General features: G+C 42.2%; 1 protein-coding gene across 4 annotated transcripts in view; it reads right to left on the bottom strand.

The window, feature by feature from the left end:
- The window catches only part of ppp2r2d (protein phosphatase 2 regulatory subunit Bdelta), a 62,271-nt gene that overhangs the window by 26,316 nt on the left and 12,486 nt on the right, over positions 1-23,469 (bottom strand). The window contains exon 1 of one of the 4 annotated variants that reach the window (XM_033033662.1): positions 16,091-16,197. The exons of 2 other annotated variants lie outside the window; for them this stretch is intronic. In XM_033033662.1, the coding sequence (XP_032889553.1) occupies positions 16,091-16,100 (10 nt within the window). In that variant the 5' untranslated portion in view covers positions 16,101-16,197. Of the gene's footprint in view, positions 1-4,110; positions 4,217-16,090; positions 16,198-23,469 lie in introns of those variants that run through there. One more of the 4 variants, XM_033033660.1, reaches the window with a different exon arrangement.

Consider the following 23,469-nt stretch of genomic DNA (forward strand, 5'->3'; position numbering starts at 1 on the left):
CTGAGTGCTCCGGCTTCCTCCCACAGCTCAACGACATGCAGGTTTACAGATTAACGTGAATCTGTAAAACTGTCTCTAATGTAGGGGCAATGAGAAATGTGTAATAAGAGAATAATAGTGGGAATGGGTGTTTGATGGTTGGCATGGACGCGATGGGCCAAAGAGCCTGTTTCCATGCTTCATCTCTCAAAATAAACTAAAACAGTTCCAGTCAATTACCATCTCCAACAAGACATTCTAATCACCTCCCCATGACATTCAATGGCATCATAAATTCCTCCTGTGGCAGTTTTAAAGCAAAAATCAGGTACTTACTTAATTGAACATATGTAGGTTTTATATTAGAGAATAATAGACATAAGTCAATTGGATCTTCTGCATGCTGGCTCAAAAGCAAAATCCTGAGAATGCTAGATATCTGACAAAATAATACATTGCAGTAGATGATCAGCTGTTCAGGCAGCATCTATGAACAGCGAAAAAGCTAGTATTTCAATAGACAATAGGTGCAAAAGTAGGCCATTTGGCCCTTCGAACCAGCACCGCCATTCAATGTGATCATCCCCAATCAGTACCCTGTTCCTGCCTTCTCCCCATATCCCCTGACTCTGCTATTTTTAAGAGCCCTATCTAGCTCTCTCTTGAAAGCATCCAGAGAACCTGCCTCCACCGCCCTCTGAGGCAGAGAATTCCACAGACTCACCATTCTCTGTGAGAAAAAGTGTTTCCTCGTCTCCATTCCAAATGGCTTACTCCTTATTCTTAAAATGTGGCCCCTGGTTCTGGACTCCCCCAACATCGGGAACATGTTTCCAGCCTCTAACGTGTCCAAACCCTTAACAATCTTATATGTTTCAATGAGATATCCTCTCATCCTTCTAAACTCCAGAGAGTACAAGCCCAGCTGCTCCATTCTCTCAGCATATGACAGTCCCGCCATCCTGGGAATTAACCTTGTAAACCTACGCTACACTCCTTCAATAGCAAGAATGTCCTTCCTCAAATTAGGGGACCAGAACTACACACACTACTCCAGGTGTGGTCTCACTAGGGCTCTGTACAACTGCAGAAGGACCTCTTTGCTCCTATATTTGATTCCTCTTGTTATAAAGGCCACCATGCCATTCGCTTTTTTCACTGCCTGCTGTACCTGCATGCTTACTTTTATAGACTGATGTACAAGGATCCCCAGATCCCGCTGTACTTCCCCTTTTCCCAATTCAGGTTTCAGGTTGATAATATTTCAATAGGAAGTACAAGTCAAGGTGGCATTAAACAATCATGTGCAGCCTTTGCCTCTCCACCAAGGTACAACACCAGCATATTTGTGGAAGAATGTGCTTCGTATTCTGCAACAATATTAGTAGTCCGTATTCGTATTCTGCAACAATATTAGTAGTCCATGTACTGAAAGATGGTGAATATTTTGACAAAAGCAGATTCAGTGTGAAATTCAACAACTTTTTAAGAAGGGAGGGAGAGAGAAAACGGGGAATTACAGACCAGTTAGTCCAACATCGGTAGTGGGGAAATTGCTAGAGTCAGTTATTAAAGATGGGATAGCAGCACATTTGGAAAGTGGTGAAATCATTGGACAAAGTCAGCATGGATTTACAAAAGGTAAATCATGTCTGACGAATCTTATAGAATTTTTCGAGGATGTAACTAGTAGCGTGGATAGGGGAGAACCAGTGGATGTGGTGTATCTGGACTTCCAGAAGGCTTTCGACAAGGTCCCACATAAGAGATTAGTATACAAACTTAAAGCACACGGCATTGGGGGTTCAGTATTGATGTGGATAGAGAACTGGCTGGCAAACAGGAAGCAAAGAGTAGGAGTAAACGGGTCCTTTTCACAATGGCAGGCAGTGACTAGTGGGGTACCGCAAGGCTCAGTGCTGGGACCCCAGCTATTTACAATATATATTAATGATCTGGATGAGGGAATTGAAGGCAATATCTCCAAGTTTGCGGATGACACTATGCTGGGGGGCAGTGTTAGCTGTGAGGAGGATGCTAGGAGACTGCAAGGTGACTTGGATAGGCTGGGTGAGTGGGCAAATGTTTGGCAGATGCAGTATAATGTGGATAAATGTGAGGTTATCCATTTTGGTGGCAAAAACAGGAAAGCAGACTATTATCTAAATGGTGGCCGACTAGGAAAAGGGGAGATGCAGCGAGACCTGGGTGTCATGGTACACCAGTCATTGAAAGTGGGCATGCAGGTGCAGCAGGCAGTGAAGAAAGCGAATGGTATGTTAGCTTTCATAGCAAAAGGATTTGAGTATAGGAGCAGGGAGGTTCTACTGCAGTTGTACAGGGTCTTGGTGAGACCACACCTGGAGTATTGCGTACAGTTTTGGTCTCCAAATCTGAGGAAGGACATTATTGCCATAGAGGGAGTGCAGAGAAGGTTCACCAGACTGATTCCTGGGATGTCAGGACTGTCTTATGAAGAAAGACTGGATAGACTTGGTTTATACTCTCTAGAATTTAGGAGATTGAGAGGGGATCTTATAGAAACTTACAAAATTCTTAAGGGGTTGGACAGGCTAGATGCAGGAAGATTGCTCCCGATGTTGGGGAAGTCCAGGACAAGGGGTCACAGCTTAAGGATAAGGGGGAAATCCTTTAAAACCGAGATGAGAAGAACTTTTTTCACACAGAGAGTGGTGAATCTCTGGAACTCTCTGCCACAGAGGGTAGTCGAGGCCAGTTCATTGGCTATATTTAAGAGGGAGTTAGATGTGGCCCTTGTGGCTAAGGGGATCAGAGGGTATGGAGAGAAGGCAGGTACGGGATACTGAGTTGGATGATCAGCCATGATCATATTGAATGGCGGTGCAGGCTCGAAGGGCCGAATGGCCTACTCCTGCACCTAATTTCTATGTTTCTATGTTTCTAACCCCTGTAAATGTGAAATGTACCCATCAGAAAACTTGTTCAAAACTTTGCTGTTAAGTAGTCTAATGTTTATTTCAGCACCTTACCTTCATGTAATTTTAAGACATATTTGAAGTACTATTGAGAAACTTTGGTTGTGTAGAGTCCCACTAATTTTAATTGTTATTAACTTTTAAGTCTGAAGAAAGGTCTAGACCCGAAATGTCACCCATTCCTTCTCTCCAGAGATGCTGCCTGTCCTGCTGACTTACTCCAGCTTTTTGTGTCTATCTTTGGTTTATACCAGAATCTGCAGTTTCTTATTATACACAAATTGTTATTGTTCTATTTGTAGTTTCAATGCAAGGCTCAATAAACTCATTTGGAATTACTTAAAAAAGATTTGTCATTTCTTTTTGCTCAGGGTACATTCAATTTTTTTAGGTTCACATCTTTCAACAAACCCAATAAATGCAAGCCACATTAATCCATTTTCAATGTGGCAATAATACATTTAAAAACACTTAAAACAATGAACATTGCATAGGAATTACCACACTATTTTATGTACACATATTTGTTGTTGGTATATTTTTAATTTCCAATGAGCATTGCTACCCATTTGTGGCATGTGCTCCTGGAAACAAACACTATAGTGACAATTGACTATAAAGTTGAGAAATCTTTGCTTTCAGCAATCAGAATAAATTATCAAACTTTCATCAAGGCATTGCACATGGAAGAATGCTTGTGATAATGTATTATATTATTATAAACTAATGCTATAAAGCTGTGCTTATAAAATGTTTAATAAATCCAATTGTTCAATTGTGTAAATTTTTTATATCTAAAAATGAAAGAAGAAAATATCATGCACTTTAAAGAAATTGGTCATTTAAAAAAAATAGCCTTACAAATAAAAGGATATTTTTAGTTTTATACTATTGTATGAAGAGGCAGATCCATGCAACTCAAAAGATAATTGAAATTCTTAAATATATTAAGCACAGAAAGCATAATCCATTTAGAGATTATCAAAAATCCAGTTGAATACCATTTTCTGCAACATTTCCTTTTACAGTGCAACTATTTAAAAACATGAATGCAGAAAAGCAGCTTACTGCAGAACCTATGGAATGAAAGGTTAACAAAAATAAATCTTAACAGTAAATTGTTAATTATGAAGATGCTAGAATACAGTTTGGAATTCTTGGTTTAAATCCGTACCTTGATCATAAGATGATGTTGACATCAGTGAATTAGTACCAGAGGTAGAAGTCTTAAACACTTGAGAGAAATTGCAAGGAAAGCATTTCATCTTCTGCAGTATGCAAACGCTGCTTTAACTTCCTCATTTGATACCTCCACGGTCCAAATGGGTGAATACCCTTGGCTCTAATAATATTTTCTTTTGCTATAGATTTTTTAGATGCCTGCATTGCATAGAACTGGTTAATGTTTTAGATCACGGAGAGCAGGCACGCGAGGGGTGGACTCTGCATTTACAGCAGTACAGTGCAGGCCCCATACGCTATTCCCAAGATGCTGCTAAGACAGGGACCATTGCACTAAAAAGAGCTGTCCAGCACATTGCCAACAATTTTAAATCCAAAATCAATGCAACTGTCACCACAGCCTACTATTTTGATCCTCTTTTGAAGTTGCACAAAATTCTGTATCAAGTAAATTTCTAACCGTTTAAATCAATCTGATAATAATTCAAAATACATTTAAAATCGTTGCTTCTGAGAAGCTAATGATTTGCAATGCAACAATGATTTTACAGTTCAAATCGGCAGCGTGACAATGTGGAAACGACTGTTACAATCAATGAAGCAGACTATCAAATAAAACTAAGCATTATCCATTTTCATTTCTTCCTTGAATACTGCAGCATGTTCACTGAGGAAATCTCAAGCTGCTGAAGTCACATGTTCATTAAATTATCTCTCAGCCAACTGCGATGATTTGACAAGTTCATTTTACAAATGAACAGACCCAGGTCAAACGATCTTGATGTTTAAAAGATATTTAGTATGGTGCTATTTAAATCTGCAAAATTTATGCCATATATAAAATTAACAATTTAATTATAATTTTAAGCTATTATAAGCGCATCAGTAATGGCTACCCTCCCAATCCCACAAAGTATTCGTTGTTTATTCAGTCTTTTTAGGAATACGTTGCATTTTCCCTTTAATTTAGATCTAAGCATGTTCAATCGTGCAGGGGTGTCAATAAATAAAACAGATGCTCATTACATTGTGTTCAGTAAATATGACTAATTTATCATGGATTGAAAGGTTATCACAGTTTAATACCTGCCCGGAATCTATCCGGGAGCACTGCTATTTCTCATCTATATGTTATTCTTCAAGAATATCATCTGAGATCAGCACACGAGTTTCCACATGAAAACGACTCTATCTTACCCTCAGGCAGACACAAACTGCTGGAGTAGCGGTAGTGGGGAAGACAGCATCTCTGGAGAGAAGGAATGGGTGACGTTTTGTGTCGAGACCCTTCTTCAGTCTGATCTTACCATCACTTCTTGTCCAACACTGAGTATTTTAGAAAACGTCTCCACCTAAATTATGGCAAGACCAAAACTACTGTCTTTCAATTATTATCTAAGCTCTGGAAGACACTTCCAACCCTTCTTTAAAATAATCTTCAAAACGTAATTCCACTGTAACATGTTAGCTGGCATATATTTTGGGGAAAAAGCAGCTGTGTTTACTCAACACTTGCCTCAGTTTTCTATTTTTCAATTAAAATACAAATTTAATTTGTTCAATAGCTTTGTTGCCAACCCACAATCTTGTAGAAAATTAGTTACTTGGAAGTAACCTGATTGAATAGAGGCAATTATAAACTGTGATCATCATAACATCAGTGGCTCTTTAGTATTGGTACCTCAAGGTTTAGATTAAATCACTCTAGTTGACTGGCTCCAGTCTAATAGGCACCATATCTATTTTGGGAAATTAACTTTAAATCTCTGCTGTTACTCTATATTTTTTCATTATCACTAAAGAATGATTCAAACAACCTTAGGATTTAACAAAAATATGACCAGATTCAGTGATATATACAGCTGCTCCTCGACCTACGATTGGGTTACACTCCGATAAACTCACCGTAAATCGAAAATATCCTAAGTCAAAAACGCATTTAGTAGAATTTGATCACGTGACCGTAAGTGAGCTGCAGCTCGCTGCCGTTGTCCGGCGTTTGCACCATCGTAAAGTCAAAATATCGAAGTCAAGTCGATCATCGTAAATCAGGGAGCATCTGATGTTCCCTAATATTTTCCGCCATCTCACACACAATTGAAAAGAAACCTTTTAAACTCATATGATAGAATTAGCAACACCTCAAATGCTGCCACCATGTTATATTGCCTATTCCACATATTAGGCTGATCCAAATTATATGAATCGGCAGTCAACCTAATTGAAGAGGTGATCAAGAAGATTGAGGGCAGTGCAGTAGACGTTGTCTACGTGGACGTTAGCAACTTTAGGTTGGTCTCGGTTAGATCATATGGGTTTCGGGACAAGCTAATTAATTGGATACAAAAAAGGCTTGAAGGTTGGAGACAGAGTGTTGGTAGAGCCCTTTTACAGGCTGAAGGCCTGTAACCAGTGGTGTGCTTCCATGTTGGTCTGTTTCCATGTTGTGTCACTCTATGATTCTCGCAATGCAACGAGCTGGATGAATGATGAAGCAAGGATAGCATGAATTTAAAAGGACTGCAATAATGAAACTTTAGTTGAATGTGAAGCTAAATTGTTGTGTGTACCTCAAACGAATAAAAACTGAGAACAAACATTGAACAGGATATCAATGGGGAATTTGAGAAAACAGTAAGATAAACACTCAAACACAAAGAGCCAGGCATGGGAATAGACAGATAACAAACAGAAACAAATCAGTTAAGAATAAACAATTATCTGAATCATGGTTCAGTTGGGCCTCTGCATGATCTTATGGGGATAAGTGGATGCAATTGCCCTGGAATCACATGGCAAGGTGTAGTAGAATGTATCTATCAAGGATAAAATCAAATAACATTTTTATATATTTGGTTTAACCATGTATAAATTACAGCTGTGTTTATATAGTCCCCCCCCCCCCGATTGATAGAATCTCCAAACAAATTTAAAAAGATTTAATAATTAAAATTATATATTTAACTTTGAAATCACTGCCAAGTGAAACATTATGGAGGAATTATAAATTCTACTATCAAACAGATTATCCTGTTCTCCAATTGTCACAGTATTTTATCATAGTTACCCACTCCTCCCAAACAAATTATTTTCTATGTAAAATATTCTGTGCTGTATAATCTTCATTGAAGATAGACAAAAAATGCTGGCTTTCGCGGGTCAGGCAGCATCTCTGGAGAAAAGGAATAGGTGACGTTTCGGGTCGAGACCCTTCTTCATACAAAGAGTCAAGGGAGAAGGAAACTAGAATTATGAAAAGGTACAAAGGAGCCCACAATAGTCAATTGTTTATGGTAGAAAATGTGATAATGATGGGAAACAAACAAGACAGCTATGGTGGGGGACAGATGGAGAGAAAAGGAATACAATGGTTACTTGAAATTAGCAAAATCAATATTCATACCACTGCGTTGCAAGCTGCCCAAGCAATATACCCCAGAACCCCTAGAACCCATAGGAACCCTAGTAACCCCGGAAACCCCAGGAACCATAAGAAGAAACTCACCTACAGGACGAGGGAATCCAAGACCCGCATCGCAATCCCGACTGGTCGCACATGGAGCCGCTCGGAACTACTCAGCATCGGACGTGGCTGCGAGAAACTGGCGTGTGAGTACTACAGTACCCTTACCGTCCCGTCAGAGCCGGGCAGGAAAGCCCCTTGGATCACCACTCCGGAGGGCAGGAGACGGAGCAAGCGCCGGGAACGGAAGCAGAAACGTGGAAGGCGAGCGGGGGTGCAGGACAGGCTACGGAGGGCTCCACAAAGACCATCGCTCCCAGGCGTCTTTCTGGCGAATGTCCGGTCACTCACCAACAAGCTGGATGAGGTAAGGCTCTGGATCAACACCCAGCGATCCCTGGAAGACTGCTGTGTGCTGATCTTCACAGAGACCAGGCTCAGCGCGCTGGTTCCCGATGGGGCTGTGGACCTGACCAACCGGTCACTGGATCGTGCTGATAGAACAAAGGACTACGGTAAGAGCAAGGGTGGCGGGCTCTGCATCTACATCAACAATGACTGGTGCACCATCCACACTGCAATAGAGAGCTACTGTTCCCCAGACCTGGAATACCTACTGCTTAAATGTAGACCGTTTTACCTGCCTCGGGAGTTTACTGTGGTTATCATCATGGCCATATACATCCCACCACAGGCTAATGTTAACCTAGCGCTAGCACAGCTGCACTCGGCCATCAGTAAGCAGCAGGATGCTCACCCCGACGGTGCCTTCATTGTTGCAGGGGACTTTAACCAAGTCGACCTACGTGCCACACTCCGCAAATTCCACCAGCATGTGCAGTGCCCTACCAGGGGCTCAAACACGTTGGATAAAGTGTACACCAACATCAAGGACGCATACAGAGCTCTCCCCCGCCCATCCCTGGAACAATCCGATCACTTCTCACTGTTTCTACTGCCTGCATACAGACCCCTCATCCGCAAGACCAAACCTGCAATAAGGACGGTCAAAATATGGCCCGAGGACGCCACCCTACAACTCCAGGACTGCTTTGATCGCACCGACTGGGACCTGTTTGCACAACAGGCTACCAGTGGTACAGAGATAGACTTGGAGGAGTACACATCCACTGTGCTCTCCTACATCAACTGCTGTGTGGAGACTGTCACAGTGGACAAGCAAATAAAGATGTTCCCAAACCGGAAACCCTGGATGAACAAGGAGGTTCAGGATCTGCTAAGGGCACGCAACAACGCCTTTAAATCCAGGGACACTTCTGCTTACAGTGCGGCCAGGTCGAACCTGAACAGAGGCATAAGAAAGGCCAAAGTCATCCACAGGCAAAGGGTAGAAGACCACTTCAATACCGCGGACACCAGAAGCATGTGGCAGGGTGTCAGGGACATCACTGACAACAAGAGCAGCCCCGCCTGCCCCCACGGTGATATCACACTGCCAACGAACTAAACACCTTCTTTGCCCGGTTCGATACTGGCAACACCACCAGGTGTGGAATAACCCCGGCCATAGCGGAGGGACAGGCCTTAACACTGAGCACTCAGGAGGTACAGTGCGCTCTGCGTAGGATCAATCCACGCAAGGCTGCAGGCCCGGATGGAGTACAGGGAAGAGTATTAAAGGACTGTGCTGGACAGCTGGCGGAGGTATTCACGAGAATCTTCAATCTATCTCTATCTCTGGCAACGGTCCCCAAGTGCCTGAAAACAGCCACCATAGTGCCGGTGCCGAAAAAGTCCAAAATCACCAACCTCAACGACTACCGGCCGGTTGCCCTGACTCCAATCCCTATGAAGTGCTTCGAAAGGCTGGTCCTCTCCCATATTAAATCCAGCATCCCTGCCTCACTGGACTCCCATCAATTTGCATACAGGGCAAATAGATCGACAGAGGATGCCATCTCTCTGGCCCTTCACACTGTCCTGACTCACCTGGACAGACAGGGCACGGATGTGAGGATGCTCTTCATTGACTATAGCTCTGCATTCAATACGGTCATCCCCACCAAGCTCACCACCAAACTCCACCAGCTAGGCCTCAGCTCACCGATATGCGCTTGGATCCTGAACTTTCTCACGGAGCGACCGCAGGCAGTGAGACTGGGCCCGCACCTGTCCTCCACCATCACCCTGAGCACCGGCACACCACAGGGTTGTGTACTAAGCCCCATGCTCTACTCCCTCTTCACTCACGACTGTGTCCCTGCATTCGACACCAACACCATCGTGAAGTTTGCAGACGACACAACAGTGATTGGGCTGATCACCAACGGTGATGAAACAAACTACAGAGCGGAGGTGCAGAATCTGGCGGACTGGTGCGCCAATAGCAACTTGGCACTAAACACCTCCAAGACCAAGGAGCTGATTATTGACTTCAGGAGGTCCCATTCTGGAGAATACGCCCCAATCTCCATTTACGGGGAAAGTGTGGAGAGAGTGTCCAGCTTTAAGTTTCTGGGCACTCACATTTCAGAAGACCTCACATGGTCCACAAACACCGCCGCGCTGGTCAAGAAGGCACAGCAACGACTGTTCTTCCTGAGGACATTAAAAAAGACTGGTCTGCCCCAACAGCTGCTGACAACGTTCTACCGCTGCACCACAGAGAGCATACTAACTTATGGCATCTCTGTGTGGTATCTCAGCTGCACGGAGGCGGAGAGGAGAGCTCTTCAGCGCGTAGTCAACAGAGCGCAGCGGATCATCGGGACAGAGCTACCAGCCTTGGAGGGCATCTACCACACGCGGTGCCTCAGGAAGGCCCTCAGCATCCATAAGGACTCATCACACCCCTGCCACGGTCTGTTTCAACTACTTCCCTCCGGCAGACGTTACAAGGCCTTCTACGCCCGAACCTCTAGACTCAGGAACAGTTTTATCCCAAGAGCTATAGCGGCTCTGAACCGGCCCTAATGAGTGCCCCCCCCCCCACCCACTCCCTTTGGACAGTCTCCCTCAGATGGTCACGTCAATCAATTCAGCTTGCTTATTTATGTATTGTATTTATTTACCTTTCTTGTACATCAGTGGAGCTGCACACTAAATCTCATTGCACTGACGTGCAATGACAATAAAAGATATATTATTATTATTATTATTATTATGAGGTGCTGTTCCTGCAAGTTGCGCGTGGCCTCACTCTGACAGTGGAAGCAGCCCAGGACAGAAAGGGAACAAGAAGGGTAATTGAAACACTTGGCAACTGGGAAACTGTGTTGGCCAAGGGGGACTGCAGGGCTCTCGCTTAACTTTTTTTCCCTGTTGCCAGCCGGGCAACCGTGGCAGCTTTTTAGGTTGCCAAATGACAGTTTAGGTGGTCATTTAAGATGGCTTGCATGACGCGTGCGATAATGTGCTCGGACGAAGTGCGTAGTTACCAGTCGGAATTATACTCAATGAAGCATTCACATATTATTTCAGCTTCAAATAAAGTCACAAACTAAACATATTCACCAATCAAGACATGATATATCCCACAATGACATGCAGCAAAATTATAAGACAGTATCTCAACTCTTTTTACACATTGCAATTAAATTCAATTTCTATTAGTTCTTTCCACTTCCAAACAAAAATGTGGTTGGATTATTATGGTAACATATATGCGTACATATAGTTGTGAATGTTGCTCATTAAATAACTACAGTACTGATACTCCATATTAAGAGCATTGATTTGCCGTTAAAATGAATTCTGTAATAACGTGTCAACGGCAGCAGTGACAATCGAACACTGCGGTTTTAATGTTTCACGTGTTTACAATTTAATTAATCCATCTTTATGGATAAAACAAATAATAACATTGGGAATTAAAACACATTTGATTGCATTCCATTATCAAACATCGTCAATGTTCGCTCTGAAGACATTCCCAGGACAATAGGGTCAGGGAGGGGGGTGTGTGTGAATCAGTGCGGGGTGGATAGATGGCGGGGGGTGGGGGGGGTTAGAAGGCAGTCGGTGCAGAATGGATGGATTGAGGCAGGTGAATTAGTACGTGGTGGTTGGAGTAGGTAAAATTATGAGGGGAGAGCACGGGGGATGTCAGTGGTGTTGAATGGGGGGGTTCAGTACGGGATGGATGGGGGTAGACAAAAGTGCTGGAGAAACTCAGCGGGTGAGGCAGCATCTATGGAGCGAAGGAAATAGGCAACGTTTCGGGTCGAGACCCTTCTTCAGACTGTTCCCCCCATTCTTCTTGAATGGGAGGATCAGTACAGGATGGATGGGGGGGGGGGGGAGATCAGCACAGGATGAATGGGGGGGGGGGGTGGGGTCAGTACAGTGTGGATCGGATGGTCTGTGCAGGATGAATGGGGGAATCACTACAGAATGAATGAGGGGGAAGGTGCAGGGTAAATGGAGGGTGGGTCAGTACGGGATGAATGCGTGGATTAGTACAGGATGGATGGAGGAGAAGTGCAGGATGGATGGGAAAGGGGTAAGTACAGGATGAATTGGGGAACCAGTGTAGGATGGATGGGGGGGTGGCAGGAGAATCAATGCGAGGTGGATAGGGTGATCAGCGCAGGATGAATAGATTGGGGGGGGGGGGGGGGGGGAGATGAGCACAGGGGATGTCCGTGAGGACTGAATAGAGGCGGGAATGGGGATCAGTGCGGGATGGAGAGGAGGGGTCCCAGGATAAGGGGGGGGGGGGGATGGAGAGGGCGTACAAGAGAGAGAGAGAGAGAGAGAGAGAGAGAGAGAGAAGGGGGGGCGAGCTATGGAGGAAGGAGGGTCAGCACTCCTCGGACAACATCGCCCCGCTGCCTTGGCCGTTGGGAACTCCTCGCCACCGCCTCCCTCCTCCGCCAGCCAACAGCAAGGTGCGGGGCCGAGCGGTGCAGCTCAAAGATCCTAAAGGTATAGTATCTTTGGTGCAGCTGCTTCAGAAGGGTCGGAGCGAATGACGGGCCCCGAACAGCGGCAGCAGCGGCCGCAACAGCGGCTCCATCACCTCCTCCTCCCGCCCCCGCCCCCGCCCGTCCTGATAAGGGCCTCTGCTTGCAAATGCAGTAACGGCGCTTTTAAAAACCCTCCCGCACGCCGAGGCCTCCCCCTCCCTCCCTCGGCGTGCGTGAGGGTTTGTTTTAAAGCGCCATTAGCGGGTTTGCAAGCAGCGGCCGCTATCAGGGCGAGCGGGGTGCGGAAGGTGGAGGAGATGGAGCCGCTGTTCGGGGGCCCGTCATTCGCTCGGACCCTTCCTCACCCCGCACCTAGTATCTTTCCCATGCATTACAGCCGTCACTGCCGACACAAAACGTCGCGTTCCTTTTCTCCAGAGATGCTGCCTGACCCGCGGAGTTACTCCGGTTTTTTGGGTCTATCTTTGGTACAAACCAGTATCTGGTTTCTAAGTCGGGCAAAATGACTCGGTGTTTAGGGTGTATAGCGGCGCTTTTGAGTGGTCAGTGGCACCCGGGCAACCACTAATTTCGAGCCCTGGACTGAGCGCAGGTGTCCAGCAAAATGATCGCCCAGTCTTTGCTTGTTGTCGCAAATATACAGTCCACACCGAGAACAACGGATACAGCAGATGACGTACCGAGAACAATGGATACAAAAGATGAAGTGCACTGAAAACAACAGGCACAGTAGATGAGATACACCGAGAACATCCAAATCTTCTTGTTTAGAATATTAGTAGGTTTTTAAAGTATTTTTGGTCTAATCTCCCATGTAATTGATAGTGTCTGCTATCTCCCATGTAGTTGATAGCAGGCACCAATGTCCTACCTGTAATCCTGCCAAATCATGTTTTATTTACTTCTCAGAGCATATCTCATATGTATTATCAATATCAAATATTTTTCTTCATCCGTTACTTCGTTGTTGTGGACCCTGACACCTCTCTTTAGATTTGGGACATGGACCTTTGGTTTATAATCCCACATTAGTCCACCCCCCCCCCCCCCCAGGAAATAATGTTAAGCTATAAACTTCTAATTTTGGTGAACTTATTCTAATTCGGATGAAAAAAGCAGGCATAAGAATAAAAACAAAGCATGAATAGGCATATACAAGGGATTAGCTGTCAATATGGTCAGTAATGGAAAAGGAGAATGTTACATGGGAGAAATCATTGGAATTTGAACCCAGATGCTTGTGGTCTTTCTCTCTGTGATTATTTCTCCCCACAACAAACTGCATCTATCAAAAACATGCTTTGTGCAATTTGCTTATTCCCAATTTCAAAATCAACTAGTTTTAATCTTTACTTAGTGGAGTGCAATTAGTACAATTGTCTCAATGACTGAGTTCAATTCTGACTCAGACGCAATTGGTTAGCACGTTTTTTCTGTGCTTTCATGGATTTTGCTCGTGCAGTGGTTTCTCAGCATGTTCCAAAAATCTGCTGATTTCTAGTTAACTGGCCGCTGCAAATTACCCTGAATATTGGTGGCTGGTGTGAGGGGAGTTGCTAAAACAGCATATTTGAGAGAATGGTGTCTAATTTCATGTGCTGAATGGCCATTTTCTATGCCATGAGGAAATATGAAACTGATAATACAAACCAGAAAAAAAGACAGATCTAAATAACACAGATGTAGAAATTTTTAGAAACATCCTGATTGATCTGCCACGCCTTTTTAGTTTTGATTATTTTGGTCTTGGTGTTAGCATTAAAGCTATACGTACCACAATATACTTCATTACGTTTTGCACGTTACATCCTGTTCATTTTTATTATGAAGCAGATAAAAAACTGTCCTGATCCCAAGGATCTTGTCAGGTATTCAGAAATTGAACTTTGTCAAATATGTTATCAGCTGAACAAAAAAAACTCAACTCCTCCAATATACCGTACACTGTTCTTAATTTTCAAAGTTGTATGCCTGGAAAGTACGTTTCAAAAGTAATTTAGATGTCCAATCAACATGTGCGACAAAAATGTATTTACAATAAAACATAAGTCAACAAAAATCCATAATTGATTTTAATCATTGGTTGTGCATCTATGGTTGATTTATATGAAAGAGTTTGTTAATAAACATTAACAAAATAAGAGTTAATAACCTCAATCAATTGTTTGTTTTAATGCTTTTTGAAGGAGAAACAATCATGAAAGGTTGAAGAGACAGTGTTGTATTATTGCAATTAAATATTCTCCAAACTGCATGGATTCAGCTGGAATTTTTCCCAAGTGGATGTAAAATAACTAATCAAAACCTAGTTTTTTGAAACAGGCTGTTGCACGCGAGTTTCAAAAAATTAAATTATCAATTGATAATTGACTAGAAACTGGATCCGTTTGTGCCTTTCTTTAATGAATAAATGCTTAATTAAAAACAATACATTATACTATTTTAATGGGTTTTTGCCCACTTCTGTTGATATTCTATCTATCAGGAAATTGTACTGGCCATTTCCTGACACGATTTACTCTATGTGATGCTGTCATCATTATTACAAATTAATTTTGGTGAATAATTATAATCCAACAAATTGAATTAACGTCACAACTTAGAACATTCATTATCTTACAATTTACTGAGATGTGTGCCAATGCGAAGCAGCGAATTTGAATGAAGATATTAAAAAATTTACAGCCAGCAATAAGAAAACATTGAAATGCATCGAAAAATCTCATTGCCGAGCATTTGTGCACTGATAACTTCTGTTCACAGGTATCTCAATCTGAGGCCCCAGAGCTGCTGCTGCAGCCTTTTGTGGCTCAGGATCACCCACTGCACAAGGCATGAATAGTCCATCTGGTCTCGAGAAGCAACTGGAGACCTCCTACACAATTATCCACCATGTCCTGTTGCACCTATCTTTCATGTATCCAGCCTATGTGGCAATAGCAGACAAAATCGATGGCATCAGCGTGCTTCATGGTAGGCGGTACATGGATAAGACAGCAACTGCATGCTATAGTTCTTATATGTGAACATCCAAGTTGTATTTTAATACTTCTTAAATGGAGTAACTCACAGCAATCCTTTTATTCCACAAAATAAAAATGTGCCAATTTTGCTATGTTTCTGTGACCTCAATTTGGTATTGGGATGAAATGGTTCCTCAGTACACCAAAAATAGGCGAAATCCATTTTCTCAGTAGGTATAGCAAAAGCACAATAATAAAAACATGTTAAATATGGTTTTCAGTTTTGGGAATTTCAGCAAAGAATAATAGAGAATAACATTCCTTCACAACATATCACGAATGAATCAAGTACATCATGAGCATGATAGCAAAATGTTTACAAAGATTCCATTATAAATATTTATAATGGATCCATTATAATTTCTGGCATAAAAGTCATCGAGAAGTTTGCACAATATTCTAAAGATACCGGTCTCATGGTACCATTTATAGGAGGATCTTGAATGTGGTTTCTGACATTTAGTCATCTTAAAAATAATAACTCACTACCTACTCTCAAGTTAAAAAATACTGAATTATGGGAGTGGCAATATTACACTAAAAGGCACAAGCCTCAAGTATTTGTAATACTAACTACCTACCATTTACAAAACTTACTGAAAATCATGAAAATCTGTCAGTTTTATTCTCTGAATTTCTGTCTTTCTTCTTCCAAAATGGTTAAGACTTCAGCAACTACTCGGGAAGTATTGTGGGCATCTGTGAAGAAGAGGTCTGGGACTTCAGTTGGGCTGCAGTAAAAATAAAAAACTGCGATCAAGGCCCAAGACAACTTGTGAGCTGTGCCACAGGAAATTTATTACAAAATTATTTAAGTGAAACACTCATGGAGCAATTAACGTTAATATAATTGTTAATACATCTCAAAAAATGAACCAGCTGGAATGGAAACCTTCTATTTTTCATTTAACAATGCAATTTGCAAAACCAAATAATCCTTCTGTATCTCACCAAGAACTGTACAGATTACTCCAGATGTGGTCAAGGGTTTCTAGAACTGTACCATAAATTCTATTTCCTTGAACCTCTTCTCTAGATATGAAGTGCACATGCATAAACCTCTCAAATTATGTTCTGTACCTATTCTGTTGATGTACGTAAACGTAATACCCAAATTACGCCCATCGAGTCTTCCAGCTTCATCACCATTTAGCAAATACGCTGTTCTACCTTTTTGTATCAGAAATAAATAATCTCAGAATGATCAAAATAGAAATCAGTGATAGTTTTGCCCTTTGACATTACCTTTGCAATCCAATGCTTCAATTTACATTGATTATAACTTGCCTACCTTAATGTTCAGCTAATTTATCTACAATTTCATTGTTTCATTCTCTAAAATATTTAGAGTTTAGAGGAGAACAAATGGATGACCTATATTTAGATTTTAATAAGGTGATACATCATGGGTTATTATCATTTAAAAAAAGGCTCTCTTTTTGTTTAGCAAGATGTAATATGTGCTGGATTTAAAATGCTTAGGATTTATATGATGACTTGGATGGACATATTATAGGTATGTTTGACAAATTGGCTGATACAAAAAGATAGGAAAACAAGTGGAATATGAGGAACCTACAAAGGAATATAGGTTAAGTGGTGGGCAAAGATCTGAAAATGGATTAGAATGCGAGAAATTTTGAATCCATCACTTTGCCAGGAGGGAAAAAAGATTATCACCTAAACTGCAGCACCTTGATACACAAGATCTTAAGTGTATGATTTGTAAATGGGCAATACGCATTTCCCCAAGTAATTAGAAAAACAGACAAAATGTTATTAATTGCAAAGGGGGGGAGTTCCCTTCAGTTTTTTGAGACATTGCACATTCTTCCTTGAAATAGGTCACCCTATTTTTAAAGGAAGCTTAATACAGCATAAGCAATTCAAAGAAGAGTTACTAAACTAATACTTGGAATAGACAGGTTGTCAAAGAAAATGTGGATAGTTAGCTTTATATCCTCTTCTAAGAAGGATTGGTTGATAGAAAGGGTCCCGAGTGGTCTTGACAAGATAGATGTGAAGAAGTTCCCTTTTTGTAAGAAAATCTAGTGCTGGGGAGGAAACAAAATCACTGTTCAAAAGTAGAGACACTCATTTAAAACAGAAACAAGGCAAACAGGTTTTCCGTTTAGAATTGTTTTTTAAAGGGTGGAAAAGGAAAAGTTGCTGAATATTTTTAAGACAATTCTAACAGGGAGGCAAATTATTGAAAAGATTCCAAGAGGGTTTTAATTTATGTTTGGAAAGCCAGTGAATAATCAAAGATGGTCAGGATCATTTTTTTACTGGAGATCCTGCTGAAAATTGAAGATTGCAAAACACTGGTGTTTACATCCTTAATGAAATGCACACACAACCCTTAAGTCAAGTCAAGAGAGTTAACAATACCACATTAGATACTGCAAGTTCAACAGCAAATGGGCCATTCGTTGCAACTGAATCAAAATATCACACACGTGACCAAATGGCATCACATAAATAGATCAAAAAATTCTTGCAAGAGATTAATCTTATTCATTGCTATTTTCCTACCTACAGAACTATAGTGCATGTCTGCTAAAGATAAGAACATTCCAGAGTTTTAAAATTCAGTTTGTAAGGGCCATTCTTTGGACAGGGAACCAAATTTCACACATGTGACCAGATGTCATTACATAAACATTAAAAAATTATTGTACGCGATTAATCTTATTCATTGCTATTTTCCTACCTACAGAACTATAATGTATGTCTGCTAAAGATATGAACATTCTAGCCTTTTAAAATTCAGAGTTTGTAAGATGTTATGAACAAAATGCTTCCATGTGAGGTCACACACACGACCAGTCACATTTGGCCTCTGATCCTAAACAAACATTGTCAGCATAACATAAAAAATTCACTTGTCAAACTTCGACAAAAATATGAATCATATATACAGTACAAAACAATATGTATTCCACAATTTTTCATATTTTTGGTCACACACACTAATGGGCCTGTCCCACTTAGGCGATTTTTCAGGCGACTGGTGACTATCAAGTTGGCGACTGTCAGAGCGGAACACACAAACACTTCACCAGCCTGTTATGCAGGCGAGAGACAGGTCAAGCGGGGGGAGCGCTATCTGAGTGAAATTCACACGGTGCAAAGCCAATGTGATACACACACCTCAATGAACAGGAAGGTTGGCGCTGTAATAAAGAAGTTAAAAGTCCTTTAAAAGAGGGGGAGAGGGGGGAGAAGAAGTGGAGACAGCTTTTAAGAAGCCAGAGATGCACGGATGTGAAGCTCGGTGGATATTAACATCGGTTATCGGTTATCCTTGGTTTTGAAAACCACTCTTTCGTTTTTTCCCCCAATGAACTAATGAAATTCACCGGTCAGCACTGGCTACAACGTACGAGAACCTGAGAACCTTCAACCTCCTGGCAGCCCACGAGGACCTCCTGGCGACCCACCTATGGCACGAGAATTCTCGCTACTCTCCATGGCAGCTTCATTCTAGTCACCACTAATTTTTCAACATGTTGAAAAGTATGTGGCGACCATAATTAGCGAACTTCTCACGACCATGAAGGCGACTCACCAGCAACCACCCTCGAACATGTGGCGACTGCATAAGTCTCATAATACAGGACTCTTTCGAGGCCCTGTAATTGGAATGAGTACACTTTAAATCCTTTAACGAGGATCTCTGCCACAGAAGGTAGTTGAGGCCAGTTCATTGGTTATATTTAAGAGGGAGTTAGATGTGGCCCTTGTGGCTAAAGGGATCAGGGGGTATGGAGAGAAGGCAGGGATGGGATACTGAGTTGGATGATCAGCCATGATCATATCGAATGGCGGTGCAGGCTCGAAGGGCCGAATGGCCTACTCCTGCACCTATTTTCTATGTTCTATGTTTCCTGCAGTCGCCTAAGTGGGACAGGCCCATAAGAATGGACCAAATTATAGCTATCAAATTTGAATTATGCTAATTTAGGAACTTCAAACATAAGAAGTCTTGTGTTACAAGGAAGGGCATAGACTAATAGTTTTTAAAGATGACTGTAATGTCTCCCAAGAGTTCATGGTTTTCAGCCTGAGGCACTAGTTCAATTATTTGCTGTATAAAATGTTTATGCATTATCAATTTTCAGTTTAATAATTAATCTCACAAACTTTGAAGATGCTGCACAAAAAGGAACAACAAAGCTAAGACAAATTACAATGGGAATAAAAAACAGTCAGAGGAATTTGAGAATACTTCAAAGTAAAATACAGTGGAGTCATTTAAAGATAGCAAATATCAGATCCCTAAAAACAAGATCCATTAGTGATACGGAGGACCGTTGACACAACAAAGTGACGATGAGATTTATAGTCGTAAATTGGTTTATTTACAAAAAGAAAGTGCAGACATGTCAGAGAGGAACAAACTGGTATTTATGGAGAAAGAAAAATGGGAAGACCAGTTTTGTTTAGTATAGTTGATTGTCACTTGTACAGTGAAAAGCGTTTTCGTTGTCTGCTATCTAGTCAGCAAAACAATACATGATTACAATCAAGCCATCTACAGTGTAAAGATACAGGATCAATGGAATAATGTTCAGTTCAAGATAAAGTCCAGTAAAGTTTGATTAAAGATAGTCCGAGGGACTCCAATGAGGTTGATGGTAGGTCAGGACTGGTCTCTAGTTGGTGATAGGATGGTACAGCTGCATTTTAACAGCTAGGAAGAAACCATTATCAACTAATGATGAAGAGAAGAGTATCAGAGGCAGAAAAGCAAGATAGATGTGTGGTTAGGCAATGTTATAAATACTGAAACATGTTTCTTTAGGGATACGTGGTACAGGATTAACTCAAACTCAAAAAAAGGATGTTACCAGTATAAAACTGTCAGAGCACAATCCTGAAATTCCCATTTGACATTATTGTGACAGCAGTGTCTACCACAAATGCAGCATTTCAAGAAGGCCTAACTCATGAGAAGATGTATCACCAAAGAGGGCAGTTGTACAAAAACAAGTCCAATCTTCTTTACATAGCTGCCATCAACTACAAGACACTTAAATTGAGAGGCCCGTGATCTTATGAAATACATGGACTTGGAGTTCAAATATTTCCCGGGAGCTATAATTCTGTCAACTGAAAGATGAGGAGAGAGGTATCAAATTGATCCAGACCTACGATTTCCAAGATATTGCCACATAGAATGAAAACTTAGGTATTCTACTGTACACATGTAGGTTTGCTGGACTGGTATTGCAGCAGGACATCATCGACCACTTTAATCATGGGCACCTCACCCCACTCCGCTGCTTCACTCGGTTTGAGAATAAAACAGGTTCGGATAGCTAGATTGAATGCTGGTAATAGACTCGTTTGGAGCCTGTGTTCCAACCAGTGATGATTGCAGTGGAGATTTATGGAGAAAGGAAAGAGAACAAATTCAAGCAAATAATTAAATGATAGAAAGAGAAAGATGGAGATCAAAATATTATATTAGCACCTCAGGATCAGATGGTCAGAGGGATCACAGAGGCCACAAGAGACATTGTGTGAGAGTGGGGTATGGGGATAATGATGAAAAGTTAACTGGGAACTTGCAGCAGTGAGGTCCCACTGGATAATTGTGGTGATGGCAATTGTCCCGCAGCCATTAACGCCGCGCCGGGCGATGCAAGGCCGCGCTCCGGGTCTTGTTGTTGGAGCCCCCGGCGGGCGCTAGCAAAGTCCCGCAGCCATTGTCCAAGCCGCGCGGGGCGGTGTTGTAAGGCCCCGCTCCAGGTAATCTTCGACCCCGCGACTCGGGCGGGAGAAGTCGCCGATGCGGAAGCCCCGAAAAGCGGTCTTCCCAGCAGGGACCCGCGGGCTCCCGATATTACTGTCCACCGTACCTGCGGTTGGAGCCTCCGAATCTCCCAAAGTCGGGTCGCAGCAGCGCGCCACCACAGCTCCACCCGCTCCGAACTCGGCCAGCTCCGTGATGGTGATAGCTCTGCAGCTCCGCGACTGGAGCCCCCAGGTCGTTCCTGCTGGAGGCCGCTCCACGTTGCAGCCCCAATGACAACGGAGACCCAACAGGGAAAAGGTCGGGTTCTCCGTGCAGGGGAAAGATTGAAAAAGTTTCCCCCCCACACGCACACACACACGCACCCCATCAAAAAAAAAAAAACTACATTAAAACGGGACAAAAAATAACAAAAGGACAGACGGACTGCAGAGGCAGCTGCGACGTGAGTCGCGCCGCCCACCGTGCAATCATCATGCAATTGAATTTCTAGATAACAATCTAGATTATATCAATACAATTAGCAGGTTAAAACACACCTCATTTTTTGAATGCACAACACAGATTTAAAAACAATACCATATTCACAATTTCTGAGGATTCAACTATTTCCATTTACATTATGACATCTATTGTTACATTACTTGTTAATCACTTCATTTTATCTTTTGTAATTTCCCCGTTCTTTCCTCCTACTGCTTTCTCTAACGTAACTATAGCAAGATCCAATCAGTCATAGAAACATAGAAAATAGGTGCAGGAGGCCATTCGGCCCTTCGAGCCGAATGATCATTGTGATCATGGCTGATCATCCCCTATCAATAACCCGTGCCTGCCTTCACCCTAGTCCATTGATCTGAAATTTCAACTCTCTGTAAATTATTGTTACACCTTCTGATCATTTCTTAAAGTCTCATTGTTTTACTTTTGTGTGGCAAAACCAGTTAGTTTTTCCAAGCAAAACAAAATAGCAGTGAAATAAATAGCATTTAAATACCATTTAAATACCATGGACGACGCAAAGCCACTACAAAGATAAAGCCAACTACAAATAACCTGTTTTCTTTGTTGCTTCAAACCGAGGAGCACCTGAATTAACAAGTTTCAATCAAGATGGCAATGCAAGTAAATGTAACACAAAATGCAGTAAAATAGGAAAACTTACTCCAATGTCACTAGTTGTGGAGAGTCATTGCCAATGGTAAAGAAGGTAGAAAATGAAATAAAGTGGCCAAATAATACAAACTACACACAATTGTTGGAACTGTTCAAGAATACAACAGTTTCCACGTGAACATTCAGTCAAATGCATAAAACTGAATTTACTCAGGTTAAAGAACAGCACATTTTGTGTCTATCTTTGGTTTACACCAGCATCCGCAGTTCCATCAGGGCTCTCACTTAACTTTTTTTCTCCATTACCAGCCGGGAAACCTAGGCAGCTTTTTAGGTTGCCAAATGATCGTTTAGGTGGTTATTTAAGATGGCTTGAATGACGAGTGCGATAATGTGCTTGGACGAAGTGCGTAGTTACCAGTCGGAATTATGCTCAATGAAGCATTCACATATTATTTCTGCTTCAAATAAAGTCACAAACTAAACATATTCACCAATCAAGACGTATATATACCACAATGACATGCAGCAAAACTATAATACAGTATCTCAACTCTTTTTACACGTTGCAATAAATGCAATTTCTATTCTTTCTTTCCACTTCCAAACAAAAATGTGGTTGGATTATTCAGCGTATGATCAACCTCGGTGAGATCAAGCGCAGGTTTGGTGATCGCTTCTAACACTTAGTTCTCAATAACCAACCTGATCTCCCGGTGGCTCAGCACTTCAACTGCGCCTCCCATTACGAATCTGACCTTTCTGGCCTGGGCCTCCTCCATGGCCAGAGCGAGGCCACCGCAAATTGGAGGAACAGCACCTCATATTTCGCTTGGGTAGTTTACAGCCCAGCGGTATGAACATTGGCTTCTCCAATTTCAGGTAGTCCTTGCTTTCTCCCTCCTTCCCTTCCCATTCCCAGTTCTCCCACAGCCTACTGTCTCTGCGTCTTCCTTTCTTCCCCCCCCCCCCCCCCGACATCAGTCTGAAGAAGGGTCTCGACCTGAAACGTTGCCTATTTCCTTCGCTCCATAGATGCTGCCTCACCCGCTGATTTTCTCCAGCTTTTTTGTCTACCACCTATTCACACAAGTTCTGT

This window comes from Amblyraja radiata, chromosome 15, assembly GCF_010909765.2.
Source record: "Amblyraja radiata isolate CabotCenter1 chromosome 15, sAmbRad1.1.pri, whole genome shotgun sequence".
In the NCBI taxonomy this organism is placed as follows: Eukaryota; Metazoa; Chordata; class Chondrichthyes; order Rajiformes; family Rajidae; genus Amblyraja; species Amblyraja radiata.